This window comes from Leucoraja erinacea, chromosome 3, assembly GCF_028641065.1.
Source record: "Leucoraja erinacea ecotype New England chromosome 3, Leri_hhj_1, whole genome shotgun sequence".
In the NCBI taxonomy this organism is placed as follows: domain Eukaryota; kingdom Metazoa; phylum Chordata; class Chondrichthyes; order Rajiformes; family Rajidae; genus Leucoraja; species Leucoraja erinaceus.
In genome coordinates, this window is record NC_073379.1 from 41,407,676 (window position 1) to 41,422,817 (window position 15,142).

Below are 15,142 nucleotides of genomic sequence, written 5' to 3' on the forward strand. Positions count from 1 at the left end.
ATATTAGGTAGAGTCGAGATCTTGTTAGGATTTGAAAATAAGTTTAAAAAAATTAATTGTAGGACGAAGCTAGACTAGGGTAACGCAAAGGCAACACAATAGCACAGCTGGTAGTGGTGCTGCCTCACAGTGCCTATTACCCGGGTTTGATCCTGATCTCGGGTGCTGTCTGATCGGAGTTTGAACATTTTCCCCGTGACCATGTGAGTTTCTTCCCGCATCCCGAAGACCTGCAGGATTGTAGGTTAGTTGACCTCTGTATATTGCCATCAGTGTGTAGGGAATGGGATAACAATGAACGAGAGTGAATGGGTGTACTCGATGGTTGGTGTGGATTTGGTGAGCCGAAGGGCCACTTTCCGTGCTGTAAACTAAACTAAACAAGACTAGCCTAGACTAGTGTTTAAGAAGGAACTGCAGATGCTGGAAAATCGAAGGTACACAAAAAAAGCTGGAGAAACTCAGCGGGTGCAACAGCATCTATGGAGCGAAGGAAATAGGCAACGTTTCGGGCCGAAACCCTTCTTCAGACTGAAACGTTGCCTATTTCCTTCGCTCCATAGATGCAACTGCACCCGCTGAGTTTCTCCAGCTTTTATGTGTACCCTAGTCTAGACTGGTCTTGGTCATCCATCGTTTTAATCTAGATTAGACTAGAGAAGACTAACATGTGCAGCATGAGAGTGATGGATGACCAAGATGAGGAATGAGTTAGGACAAGTGAACACTGCTGCTGTATTGTAATCTCTAGCTCAGTCCTCACTTCTTCAGCTGAAATTTCCTTCATCCCTATAAGATTAGCACACCATGAAAATTGTTGGAATCACGGAAGGATTTGCCATTGCTAACATTGCTATCAATAATACTTCTGGAAAAGAAATGAAAGGTAACGGTTTAAAATCCAGTTCACATCTGAGAGCGTGTTGACAGGAACATTGCCTTGGCCTGGCGAATCCATTATTCAGCATTTGTTTCTTCCTTCAAGTGGAGGAAATCCTGTGTCTGCCTGTGTAAAAGGACAGGATGATGCTCATTCCAAAGCGGTGAAGCCGTGCTTGAAGGCGAAAGACAAGTCAAGTTTAAGACTTTAAACTTTACAACTAACTTCCCGGAGGCAACGTGGGACCATGGAACTACTCCACAAGGATTTACCTATGTATTGATTCATATGTGTTTTGTAGTCATCTTTGGAGCCTCTCTGCCACAGAATGCAGTGGAGGCCAATTCACTGGATGTTTTCAAGAGATAGTTAGATTTAGCTCTTAGGGCTAAAGGAATCAAGGGATATGAGGGGGAAAAGCAGGAACCGGGTACTGATTTTAGATGATCAGCCATGATCATATTGATGTCAGTGCTGGCTTGAAGGGCCAAATGGACTACTCCGGCACCTAATATTTCTATGTTTCTATGTTTCTTCCTCTCTTTAGAAGTCATGTTTTCTCATTGAGGAGAAACTTTAGGACACTATTTTATGCCAGATGTCTGAGACATAAGGAATTGCAAATGCTGGTTTAAAAAAGAGGTGTACAAAGGTTGGTTTTTACAGTGCTGGAGTAACATGTCTTTCCAGTTTTATCAAGATGGGTCACTGGACCACTCCACCACTCCTCTACCACTGCAATGTGACCACCTATCTATCAAGCAAACCTAGAAGACATGCAAATTCTTCTGAAGATGTGAAGATTGAAGCTGCTGGCTTTGAGCCTGGCCACAAACTGCTTGCTGCATCACCGATACAATTCACCACCTAGCCCCTAATTCGGGCTAACCCTGCCCTTATTTAAGCTTTGCTAACCCTCCACCCATATTCCAATGTTCTTATCATCATGATTCCCCACGTATTTGCATCCTCACAACATCATTCATCACCAGCGCTGCCTGCTACAAGACTTTGGCCTCTCACCTTCCACCCTTCAACATCTCTCTTGCATTCCCTGAGGTGCACCCTGACCAGGTTTGATGCTGTCTTCATGCAGAAACTCCCATCCTTATCCTCAGCTCTGTGGCCTTGCCCCTTGCCATTTCTCTAATCTTCCAACCATTCTAACCAAGACTTACAACCATCCAAGGTCTCACTGACCCTCCAACTCTGGCCTTAAACTTCCTTTGTCCCACCATTGGTGACCATGCCTTTATCTTCCTAAACCCAGTCAATCACTATTATTGCATCCATTTCGTAAAACATGCCAATATTGATTGAAAGATGCAGCACAGAAACAAGCCCTTCAGCCCACCAAGCCCACACTGACTATCCATCACTCGCTCACACGTTCTATGTTACTCCACTTTCCCATCCACTCTCTGCACACAAGGGGGAATTTACAGAGTCCAGTTAACCTACAAACCCGCATGTCTTTGGGCTGTGGGAGGAAAACGAAGCACCCAGAGGAAATTCGCACTGTCACAGTGAGAATGTGCCAATTCCTCATCGACAGCACCTGAGAGGAGGGTCAAACCTGTGTCTCTGGATCCGTGAAGCAGCAGCTGTGCCAGCTGTTGACTAGCTTTGGGTCTGCCCACTGAGGACTGCATTCGTTAGCTCGGCGGCAGTTTTGTACCATTATACGCCTGCGGATATCAGGACAGGATAGTTTGTATTCAATTTTAATAATGTTGCGCTTTTAGAAGATATTTTGAATAGCGAATAGTTTGGTTTATCGTCACGTGTACGGAGGTACAGTGAAAAGCTATTATTGCGAGCTAACCAGTCAGTGGAAAGACAATACATTTTGCCTGTTCTTTTTCCTGTCCATATCTGCAGCTATCCGACTGCGCCTTCTCATGAGTCAGTGATCGGAACATGAGACTCACCTCCATTAGCCACATTAAACTTCACACCAAAGTCCCCGCCAGGTCCTCCAGGATTGTGACTAGCTGTGAGAATGATTCCTCCAATGGCCTTTACCTTTCTGATAATGCAGGAGACAGCGGGCGTGGATAGGATCCCGTGCTGACCGATCACCAATCGCCCGATCTAAACAACAGAAAAATTCCACTTAGAACAGTTCTGGAGGCTTTACCGTGTAGGAAGGAACTGCAGGTGCTGGTTTACACCAAAGATAGACACAAAATGTTGGAGCAACTCAGCGGGACAGGCAGCATCTCTGGAGAGAAGGAATGGGTGACGTTTCGGGTCGAGACCTTTCTTCAGAGCGTCTGGGGAGAGGAAGTTACAGATGTAAGGAAGTATAAGAGATCAAAAGAGATGCAGATCAAGGACAATAGTAGTCTGAAGAAGGGTTTCGGCCCGAAACGTTGCCTATTTCCTTCGCTCCATAGATGCTGCTGCACCCACTGAGTTTCTCCAGCATTTTTGTACCAAGGACAATAGACCATTGTTAGCTTGGAGAATGTGACAACAAAGCAGACAGAGGTACAATGCAATCAGAGGGACAGTCAGAATGGTCGGGGAACTGGGAAGGGGGAGGGATGGAGAGAGGGGGAAAGCAAGGGTTACTTGAAGTTAGAGAAGTCAATTATCATACTGCTGGGGTGTAAGCTGCCCAAGCCAAATATGAGGTGCTGTCCCTCCAATTTGTGCTGGGCCTCACTCTGAGTTTAGAAACATATCCTGGAGAAAACCCACGCAGGTCCCATATAAACCTAGAAATTAGGTGCAGGAGTAGGCCAGTCGGCCCTTCGAGCCTGCACCGCCATTCAATATGATCATGGCTGATCATCCAACTCAGTATCCCGTACCTGCCTTCTCTCCATACCCCCTGATCCCCACAAGGGCCACATCTCTCCCTCTTAAATATAGCCAATGAAGTGGCCTCAACTACCCTCTGTGGCAGAGAGTTCCAGAGATTCACCACTCTCTGCGTGAAAAAAGTTCTTCTCATCTCGGTTTTAAAGGATTTCCCCCTTATCCTTAAGCTGTGACCCCTTGTCCTGGACTTCCCTACATCGGGAACAATCTTCCTGCATCTAGCCTGTCCAACCCCTTAAGAATTGTGTAAGTTTCTATAAGATCCCCTCTCAATCTCCTAAATTCTAGAGAGTATAAACCAAGTCTATCCAGTCTTTCTTCATAAGACAGTCCTCACACATCCCAGGAATCAGTCTGGTGAACCTTCTCTGCACTCCCTCTATGGCAATAATGTCCTTCCTCAGATTTTGAGACCAAAACTGTACGCAATACTCCAGGCGTTGTGTCACCAAGACCTTTTACAGCTGCAGTAGAGCCACCCTGCTCATATGCTCAAATCCTTTTGCAATGGAAGCTAACGTACAATTCGCTTTCTTTACTGCCTGCTGCCCTGCATGCCTACCTTCAATGACTGGTGTACCATGACACCCAGGTCTCGCTGCATCTCCCCCTTTCCCAATCGGCCACCAATCTGTTTCACAGGGTGAGGCTAACAAATGCCAGGCTGGTGTTAAACTCCACACATTGTCAAGCAACCTTGTGTATGGATTTGCAAGTCCAAGTGATATACAAGCACTTCAAGCTGCAGGGGCCCAATTGGTGGTTGAGTTGATGTTGGGATAACAGATCACAGTGCGTCACAGGGTGGGGCCTGGCTGAAGCCTTCAGCAGCTGAGGCAGCGAAGGAAGGGAGAATGTAGAGCCATTGCACCAGACCGTACTTCATCAAGCTCACTGCCTGTGCTCTTGCCTACAGACTTGCCTTGCCGTGTGCTGCAGCCACATGGTTCTGCTTGAACTGGAGGCCTCACAAGCACACAGATTTCCATTGATGTGCTGTGGTCCATGGGGTGCAACCAGGCCACAGGCTGCTGCTGCTGGTAAAGGCCTTTGAACCGTTTCCTAAAAGCCTCTGATAATCAAAGCATCTAAACATTGTTCAAAGTATTTCAATAATTACATAATCTGTTCTCTAAAATCCCTTTGCAAACGAGAAATTAATCAAAAACATTAAGTAAAATAAAGAGAAAACTACACACTCGGCTGGTGTTATTCTATCAATCATGGTCAGTTACCTCTGTGGGTGAAATGAGTGGGCTTGAGCAAGTCAGCAACGTGAAGTGCATTCAGCCCTCCTCACAGTAGGTTTACTTCACCATTGGGCTCAGTGGCTGCTCCAGCAGAAAACATGGAGATCACAGGCTCTGCAACCAGAACCTTCATTCTTCTCCTGGCTACTGCACCACAATGAGTATCATGAGCAGTAGGTGTGAAAATCAGGAAACATTTTACAGCAAACTGCAACGGGCCACTGTTTCTTCACTGACCATCAGTAACTTCTTCCCCCTGTTTTTAGGTGCACAACCTTTTATCGAAGCATCCTTGGAGGTTTAACTATTAACTTTCTTTTTCTCCATTTTTACTGCCTGACCCAGGAATGATCCCAGGATATTGTATTTTTATTTCCCATTTCTCTTGTAATGCAATACAAAGTACTAGCCAGGTCTTAGCTAGGTTGAATATAAATTAGCAAGGTCATATTCTACACATCAAAATCGGATTTCCCAGCTCTATTAGATGAGAGCATGATTAAAGTAATCCACGAGGCCAGAGCTTTTCTGAGCCTCCTCCACTGTCAGAGTTGGGCCCAACGCAAATTGGAGGAACAGCACCTCATATTTCGCTTGGGCAGCTTACAACCCAATGGTATGAATATTGATGTCTAAAGGATGTCGACCTGAAAAGTCACCCATTCCTTCTCTCCAGAGATGCTGCCTGTCCCGCTGAGTTACTCCAGCTTTTTGTGTCTTTGATTTCTCTAACTTCAAGTAACCCCTGGAGTCAAGAAATGAGCGTTCACGTTGCTGCCCTGTTTCCATCAATCTTTCCACCACCAGGCACACGAAGCATAAGAAGCGCAAGGCGCCATTGTATGCAAATGCCGAGAAGTTTGTTCAGCTCTGGCTGAACAATTTCTAATCTTGTGATGTGGACTTGATAAGAAGAAGTAACCCCTGCTTTCCCTCTCTCTCCATCCCTCCCCCACCCTAATTCTCCGACTAGTTTCATTGTCCTGATTAATTTTACTGATTGTATGCCTCCTTGTCACCTTCCCCTCAGCTAACAATGAACCATTCAACATTTCCTTTTCGTCTGCTTTGATCTGTCATTTTCACGCCTTACCCTTTCAAATCACTAGACTCCCTCTCCCCTGACTCTCAGTCTGAAGAAGGGTCTTGACCAGAAATGTCACCCATTCCTTCCTTCCAGAGATGCTGCCTGCCCTGCTGAGTTACTCCAGCATTTTGTGTCCATCTTCAGTGTAAACCAGCATCTGCATTTGTTTGTGTTTGCAAGATGATACATCAACTGTCCACTGTAATTTGCCCCACGGATTTTGTGAGTGGTAGAAGCTTGGGTGAGGAGAGTGGTTGATCAGGAGAATAAAATGGGATTTGTGCAGAACCAAATGAAAATGGATGTTAAATGATCATCGTGGACACATTGGGGTGAAATGGTCTTTTTTGTGCTATCTGACTCGATGGGTTGAATGGCTTAATTCTGCTCCTATGACTTATGAACATCTGTGAGTAAAAGAAGAAAGGGAGTGGGACTACTGGATCACTCATTCAAAGATTCAGAATAGTTATAATGTGTCAAATGGTTTCCTTGTGCCTGAATGTTTCCAATTCATGCTGAAACCAAACTGCGTGAACATCTACAAGCAATATCCTGCACGGCCATCAAGAGATGCAAATTAGTTTTTGTCCACTCGGTATTTTGTCAGGATCTTGCAGTCATTTGAAAGGCTGGCATTTATCGCCTATTCCCAGTTGTCCTTGAGAAGGTGGTGGTAAACCTTTGCAGTCCTGCTGTGTTGCCGTCAGCTATTGAGCTCCTGGTTTTAGACACAGTGACTGGAGGAACAGTGACGTGTTTCCCAGGATACTGTGCCAATTGGAAGTGAATTTGATGAGCAGGGTTTTGTCTTGTTTAAACTTGGTCACCACCCTTAACCTCAAACTAACCTGCTTATCTAATCCAATCAAGCCCTCCCCCCCCCTTCCAAACCAAGCACAGCACAATTTCCTGTGCTTGGATGTCACGGAATAAAAATACAAATGAATATTGCTCTCCTCCCTGTGACATTGGAACAAACATAGAACGGTACAGCACAGGAACAGGTCCTTCATCTTACAATATCATGTTGAACATGATGCCAAGATAAACTCATCTCCTGCAAATGTTCTATATCCATATCTTTGCAAATCCATGCAATATTCTAAAAACCTCATCTTGTTGTGAGGCAAATGAACAATTCTAATTTACTTAAACTTAATTTAAGCAACTCATTTCTGTAATACACATCGTCAAAGCGCCTGGAAATTATCGCTGATTCCGCAGGCCTTGCCGGCCCGAGGCCCCGCACATGCGCACAATTCATTCTCCCCTTCTATTTATAACTTGAGACGGTCAGGGGGTTTAGTATGACTTGATGACTGTCGCATCACTGAAGCATCTGGAGATAATGGTGTTTCAATAGCTGGTGGTACATATATTGCTTGGTCATCAACTTCACTCATATTGTTATTTACATTTTCAATTTTAGAATTACTTATAGAAGTTTTCATATGGGATGATGGGAATGCTGAAGGAAGTTCTCGATTAATACTATCAAGGAGTGATGGAGCTGATGGAGAAGACGGGTAGTGCAAATCACTACCTTGGAAAGTACGAGACATGAAGGCCACTGGTCGTCCTCCTTGATTTAATGTTGCTGATACTGCTAAATCAGAGGCATCACATTCAACAACAAAGGGGAGATCCTCATCGATGGCATGTAATGTCGCAGATTCTAATTGGTTCTTTAAAGAAGTAAAGGCACCAATTGCTGTAGCCAAGGGGGAAAGATTTTGCTCTAATCAAAGGTTGAATTTTGTCAGTAAAATTTGGTATCCATTTAGCATAATATGCAAACATCCCAAGAACCCTTCGTAGAGAGTTTAATGTAGCTGGAACAGGTATCTCTTGGAGAGGGCAGAGTCTTTCTGGATCAGGCTTGATTATATCATTTCCAACCCAATAACCAAGAATATGAATTGATGATACTGATGTTATTGACTTAGCATAATTTAATGTTAGATTTTTATAATGTACAACTTCTAAAAACCGTTGTACAATTTTGTCATGTTCAGCTTGGTCTTTTCCTGCAGTCGTTATATAATCAAGATAAGGGAAAATATTTTTAAGGTTTTCCTGTTTAAGAAGTTTGTCCATCTCTCCATCTGAAAAACAGCCACACCATCAGTTACACCAACAGGAACTCTGCAGTCATGGTGTAATTTCCCATTTGTTTCCAATGAAGTGTATTTCTTTTCTGATTCTTTCAAAGGAATTTGGTAGTAAGCACTTTTTGGGCCAAATGTAGAGAATAACTTCTACTTAGCTAATGTATTGATAATCTCTTCTATACGAGGTAATGGATATGCATCAAGCTCCGTGAACTGGTTTATAGTTTGAGAGTAATCAATGCAGGGGGTCTCTCCAAGGGGTCCTTAACCACGACAACTTGTGCCCTCCAAGGGAAAGAGCTGGGTTCTATGATACCTTCTCGTGAAAGATTAGTTACTTCTGTGTTGATAACGTTTTTGTCATCTTTACTAAAATGTCTTGATTTTGTAGCAATTGGCTTGCACTTAGAGGATAAATTAGTGAATAATGAAGGACATTCAACCGATGCAGCAGATAAAACACACAATACTGGTGGCTTTGACAATACAAGATCAGGCATAGTTCCTTCATACATTATTTGAAGTGACCTATGCTGTATCTGAAAATCCTGAACTAGAATTATATCACTCCACAATTTTTTCAAAATACCAATACATACAGATTTATAGCTAGTTTTGTTCAGAATAAAGTCTACAATAAAGATCCAATAATTTGAGTATTCAGTTGTCAGAGCCATCGAGATTTCCCTATTTGAAGGAATTATAGTTAGATTTAGTCGAGACACAACTTGTTCACATAAATCTTTCTGAACTGCCAGAATCAAGTAGTACATTAAGTGTATGGCCATTGATGGATACCGTTGTAGCTGCAGGAGACAAGCTCTGAGGAAATGCAGCTGTAATTGCACATAAAGAGGGCATATACATGGCAGTCACACTTTCGTAGTTGCTTTGGACTTGCATACTCTAGAATAATGCCCTTTCTTGCCACAACTATTACAAGTTACCTCTCAAGCAGGACATACATATACTTTCTAAAAGAAAGAAGGAGGCTATTTGGTCCACTCAGTCTATGCCTGCTCTCAGTGCATTCCCATCAATCCCAAATCAAGTTAAGTTTATTGCCTTGTGCTCTAGTACGGTGAAGTACAGATATCACGAAAATCCTGCTTGCAGCAGCATCGCAGACACATAGATTCAGATAACACATAAAAGTATGATTGACATCAATTATAGAAAAATTGCACATATGTTCTGCAAGATATAAAATAAATAAACAACTGTCCCAAGAAAAAATAGCACAAAACACAATTAGAGTTTAAAAAACTCCATGGCGGTCGGTGCGAGATAGTCTGTAGCATTCGGTTGCCAAGGAGGGATTAGGGTCGTGCTTGTTACGTTTCTCTCTCACGTGCCCACCTAAACTCAGAGTCATTTACAGCCAACAATTAACCTCCCAACCCACACGCCTATGGGATGGGACAGGGACCCAAGGGAAAACCGATGTGGTTGCAGGGAGAAAAAGCAAACCGCACACAGCTAGGATGGAATCAACCCAGGTAGCATTAACTGCTGTGCTACTCCTAACCATTAACTGCTGTGCTACTCCTAACCATTAAACAATCTGTGTCACTGTGTAAATCATGCCCCAGGCTATTGGGGAGATTTTCCCACCTTACCTTCAAAATGGCATCAGAGGCACAGTGGTGCAGCTGATACATCCATTGCCTCACTACGCTGGATACCTGAGTGCAATCCTGGCCCGAGATGCTGTCTGTGTGGAGTTTGCATTCTCCCTTTGATTTTGTGGGTTTCCTCTGGGTGTTCCATTTTATTCCCACATCGCAAAGATATGTAGGCCATTCGGTTAACTGCCCACTGTAAATAATTTGTAGGTAAGTACTAGAATTGGGGTGGAGAAGGAGGGGTAGATGCTGAGAAAGTGCGGAGAAGTTAAAATGAGATTAGTGTAGATAGTAAACGGGTTGTTGATGGTCAGCATGGATTCAGTGGGCTGAAGGGTCTATTTCCATTTCCCAGGGTCTATTAGAATCATTCATATCCACCAAAAAGGAAGCATATGCAGTGGTGGTGCTTAAGAGGCTTTTAGATAGACATGTGAATATGCCGGGAATGGAGGGATTTGGATCACAGGCAGACAGAAGGGATTAGTTTAACTTGGCATCATGTTCAACATAGACAGTGGGCCAAACGGCCTTCATGTTCATAAATTGTAAGAGCAGAATTAGGCCATTCGAACCTGTTCCTGGGCTTTATTTGTTCAATGTTCCAAATACATGGGTTGGGTTAAAATGTCATTACCTCCAACCATGCAACATTCCATTAGCCTTGTTCCAGTCTCTGCAATGGGACTTGAACTTACAACCTCCTGGAACAGTCTGCAGCATCATAACTGACACTATATAAACCACAAGTCAAAACAGAGAGTGCCAGAAACACTAAGTGAACAAGGTCTGAGCAGTTGAATATTTCCAACATTCTATGCGTTTCTTTTTTCAGATTTCCAGCTTCTGCAACTTTGGATTTTCATTCTATATAAACGATCACGCTTTTGTGCAGAAATCTGAACTGTCCTTTCAGAGATCACAGTGCTCTGCATTATTTTCCAGTCTGCCCCCTCCCATATTATAAACCATCAAAAATTTGCTGCCTCCATCCAAATGGTGTGATTGAAAGTCGAGTCAAGACTGTTTAATTGTCAAATGTACTAACAACAGAACAATGAAATTCTTACTTGCAGTAACATAACAGACCGCTAAGCACAATACACATAGATAATATATAATAAGCAAAAAATTAATAATCCCAATAATAGTGGAAAAAATTCCAAAGTTTTTAGTGCAACCAAAGAGAGTTTTCTTCTTGTAGAGAAGAAGTTAAGGGCCTGTCCCACTTGGGCGACCTAACCGCGAGTTCTGGTGAGTTTGTCCTCGACTCATACTCGCAGCATGGTCGACACGAGGTTGTAGGAGGTCTTCGTAACTCTCCTTCATGCTCGAGAGTGGTCTCCGCGTACTCGAGGCCTCAGCTGGGTCGCGGCGTTTTTTTCAACATGTTAAAAAATGCCCGCGAATAAAAAAGGTCACCGTGGAAAAAATCGATACTTTTTTTACTCGTAGGTTTAGTCGTAGTAGGTCATAGTAGGTCGCAGTAGATCGGCACGTTAGTCATAGAAAATCGAGGGTAGTCGAAGGTAGTCGTAGGTAGTCTTCATCATAGTCGAAGGGAGGTCGTCTTCACTCTCCACTATTCGGTGTCCAATTTTCCCGAAGTTAGTCGTAGCTAGTCATAGCTAGTCGAAGCTGGTCTTCAACATAGTCGAAGGAGGTCGAAGGAGATCTTCTACATAGTCGAAGGACGTCTTCAACATATCATTTTTTAAAACTCTTCTGAACTCTCCCATTAGGTCGCCCAAGTGGGACAGCCCCTTTATCGTTTGGGCAGAAAATTAAATTTGTAAATGCCTTGTAAACCTATAAATTAAGATTCCTTTAGGGGTTCATCAGGTTAAGGGCTTGTCCCACTTTCACGACCTAATTCACGACCTCTGCCGAGTTTGCCCTTGACTCATACTCGCAGCATGGTTGTCACGAGGTCGTAGGAGGTCGTACGTTGGTCATAGGAGGTTGTCGGTAGGTTGTAGCAGGTCATGATGCTAGTCGTAGGTACTCGTGGCATCAAGTAGGTCGGGGCGTTTTTTCAACATGACGAAAAATGTCCACGAGTAAAAAAGGTCGGGCATTAGGTCGTGAAAGTGGGACAGGCCCTTTACTTTGAATCCTCTGAGTGCACCCAGTCTCACTCCAGGGACTCAAGCATGCAGATTTCAGGTGACGGGTCCAACAACGTAACAGAGACATCATAGTCATACCGCACAGAAACAGGCTCTGTAGGAAGAAACTGCAGATGCTGGTTTAAACCTAAGATAATCACAAAATGCAGTCAGTGGGTCAGACTGCATCCCTTGGGTAGCTTACAACCCAGCGGTATGAATATTAATTACTCTAACTTCAAGTAATCCATACATCCTCTCTCTCTCCGTCCCTCCCCCACCCTAGTCGCGTACTAGTTTCACTGTCGTCCAGGTGAGTTTCATTGTATAACTCGTTTACACCTAGCCCACAGCTAACAATGACCCGTTTCCTTTACCCGTTACTTTTTTGCATATCTTTCATTCATTTGTTCTATATCTCTATATCACCGTCCATATTTCTCCTTTACCTTTCACCTGACTCTCAGTCTGAAGAAGGGTCTCATCCCGAAACGTCACCTATTCCTTTTCTCCAGAGATGCTGTCTGACCCCGCTGAGCTACTCCAGCATTTTGTGTCTACCATCAACAGAAACAGGCTCGTTGGCCCGACTCATCCAAGGTGCCCCATTGTAGCTTGACCCATTTACCTGCTTTTGGCCCATACCCCTCTAAACCATTCCTCTTGCACGGGCGTGCTGTGCAATTAAATAGATGTTACGTTTTGGATGAGCTGTACAGCAATGTTCTGGTGAAGAGCAGAGGAGTTATCCTGGGCTCACAAGAGATTGCGGATGCTGGAATCTGTGACAAAAAAAATGGGGAGCTGCTGGAGGAACTCAGCGGGGCAGGCGACATGTGTGACTGGAAGTGGATGAGTCTTAGATGAAGAGTCTTGATCCAAAATATTGACTTTCCACTTCCCCCCACAGATTCTACTGAGTTCCTATAGCATCTCTCCTTTTATTTTGCTACAATTATCCTGGTGTTCTGGGCCAATACTTAACTCATAATGAACATCACTGAAAACCAGATTCACAACTTAAGCACGGCATTAGCTATGGCTCTGAATACCATGAGGTTAAGGGTTCAATCCCTCACTCCTGAGACTCGAGTACAACATGCTGTGGAACTTCATCTTGTATTGTTCTAAACAGCTGAACCCTTGCCTGGGGTCAATAGTCATCCCCTAATCAATGAAAGTAAAAACAAATGGTCTGGTCAGGACAAACATTGTTGTTGGCAGGAGCTAGCTGTGTAGAAGTTGGCAGTCTCCACCGTAGCAATGAGAGCACTTCAATGAGCATTTCATTAGCTGGCGCATCATACACTACACCTTCAAGAAGGACCTGGGGCGATTTCCGATTATGGCAGTAATCACAATGTGCAGGAGTGGTTTTAATGACATCAATAATAGAATGATACAGTGTGGAACCAGGCCCTTCAGCCCAACTTGCCCACACCGGCCAACATGTCCCAGCTACACTAGTCCTACCTGCCTGCGTTTGGTCCATATACCTCCAAACCTGTCCTATCCATGTACCTATCTAACTGTTTCTTAAATGTTGGGATAGTCCCAGCCTCAACTACCTCCTCTGGCAGACAAAAATGCTGGAGAAACTCAGCAGGTGAGGAAGCATCTATGGAGCGAAGGAATAGGTCAAATTTGGGGTCAAGAACCTTCTTCAGTCAGAAGAACGGTCCCGACCCGAAATGTCACCTATTCCTTCGCTCCATAGATGCTGCCTCATCCACTGAGTTTCTCCAGCATTTTTGTCTACGTTCGATTTTTCCAACATTTGCAGTTCTTTCTTAAATACCTCCTCTGGCAGCTTGTTCCATCACTCTTTTTTGTGTAAAAAAATTACCCCTCTGATTCCTATTAAATCTTTTTCCTTTCACCTTAAACCAATGTGGTCTGGTCCTTGATTTACCTACTATGGGAAAGAGACTCTGGGCATCTACCCGATCTATTCCTCTCATGATTTTGTACATCTCTATAAGATCAGCCCTCAGCCTCCTGCGCTCCAAGGAATACAGTCCCAGCCTACTCAACCTCTCCCGTAGCTTAGACCCTCTAGTTCTGGCAACATCCTCGTAAAAGTTATCTTTACCCGTTGCAACTTGACAACATATTTCCTATAACATGGTTACAGTTATAAATAAATAGAACAATTTGCAATGTGAAATAACCTCAGGGCCAGACTGATGACGCTGGGGCAGAGAAGGGTGGGGTCACGTGTAAAAGACCACAAATAGACGTATTCTAACTTCTAAAAGTTTTTGTTTAAAAAATAAGATCTGGCTGTTCCCTGTGGGAGGAGAGAGAGACACACAAACATAAACCAGAGGCTGTAGTTTAAAAACGATTTGCAAAAGAACAGGAAAGGGAGGAAAAAAGAGAATTTTTAAAACATACGAATGGTTATTGTGATCTAGATTGCAGTTTAAAATAAGTAGATTCAATAAGAACTTTCCATAGAAATTGGGTAAATATTAAGAAAATAAATATTTGCAGGAAGGCAGGGGGAAAGCACTTTCAAAGATATAGCACAGGCACAATAAGCCAAATGGCTGCATCTGAGATGATCCAAGAGTTTTGTTATCTTTTATTGGCCGTGTGCTTTTTCTACCCATAGAGAGAAGGTGAGGCAAGGAGAGATAGGGATGGCAGGGTGAGTTGGAAGAAAGTCTGGGAACTAAATACCCCAACATCAAGGCACAAGTGGTCAACTTGACAATCTGCTTTATCAATTGATGGCCGTTAACTTGTTGGTCGAAAGAAAATGTGTCGCATGTGTTATATCCAATACCAGGGTTAAATAATTCTGCTTAGGGCAAGCGAATTCCAGGCAAATCAACTTCACAGATGCAAACAGGCAGCTGCAGTCCAAGAGCCCTTGGATCCAATGATTCCCTTGACACTCTGAACTGGATATTCAAGGTCAGATCCACACAAACAAAACACACGCAGCAGTAAATACAAAACCAGATGTGTTGGAGCAGATTTCCCAATTGTCTCTGATTTCTGGTGTCTTCCTGATCTTGCAGTGTTCTCACTACCTCAGTGGAAATGTCTTTGCTGCCGATCTTGCCGGAGCAATAATGGAATGCGCACAGTGCATGGATTATTAATCCACCAATCACTTAACCGGTCCAGAGATTAGCGAGGGAAGCCATGAGTTTGTTGCTGCACATCTTACAGCTCAAGTTATGTCATTCCATTATCTTCTACATTCCAATAGCCGCTTTCCCTCTCTAGCCCCACTAT

At 43.6% G+C, this 15,142-nt stretch overlaps 1 protein-coding gene across 1 annotated transcript in view; it reads right to left on the bottom strand.

Moving 5' to 3' along the window:
- pgm5 (phosphoglucomutase 5) overlaps positions 1-15,142 on the bottom strand; it is a 134,797-nt gene that overhangs the window by 88,219 nt on the left and 31,436 nt on the right. Inside the window, exon 2 of the mRNA XM_055632514.1 lies at positions 2,812-2,974. Coding sequence (XP_055488489.1) covers positions 2,812-2,974 — 163 coding nt within the window. The remainder of the gene's footprint in view (positions 1-2,811; positions 2,975-15,142) is intronic.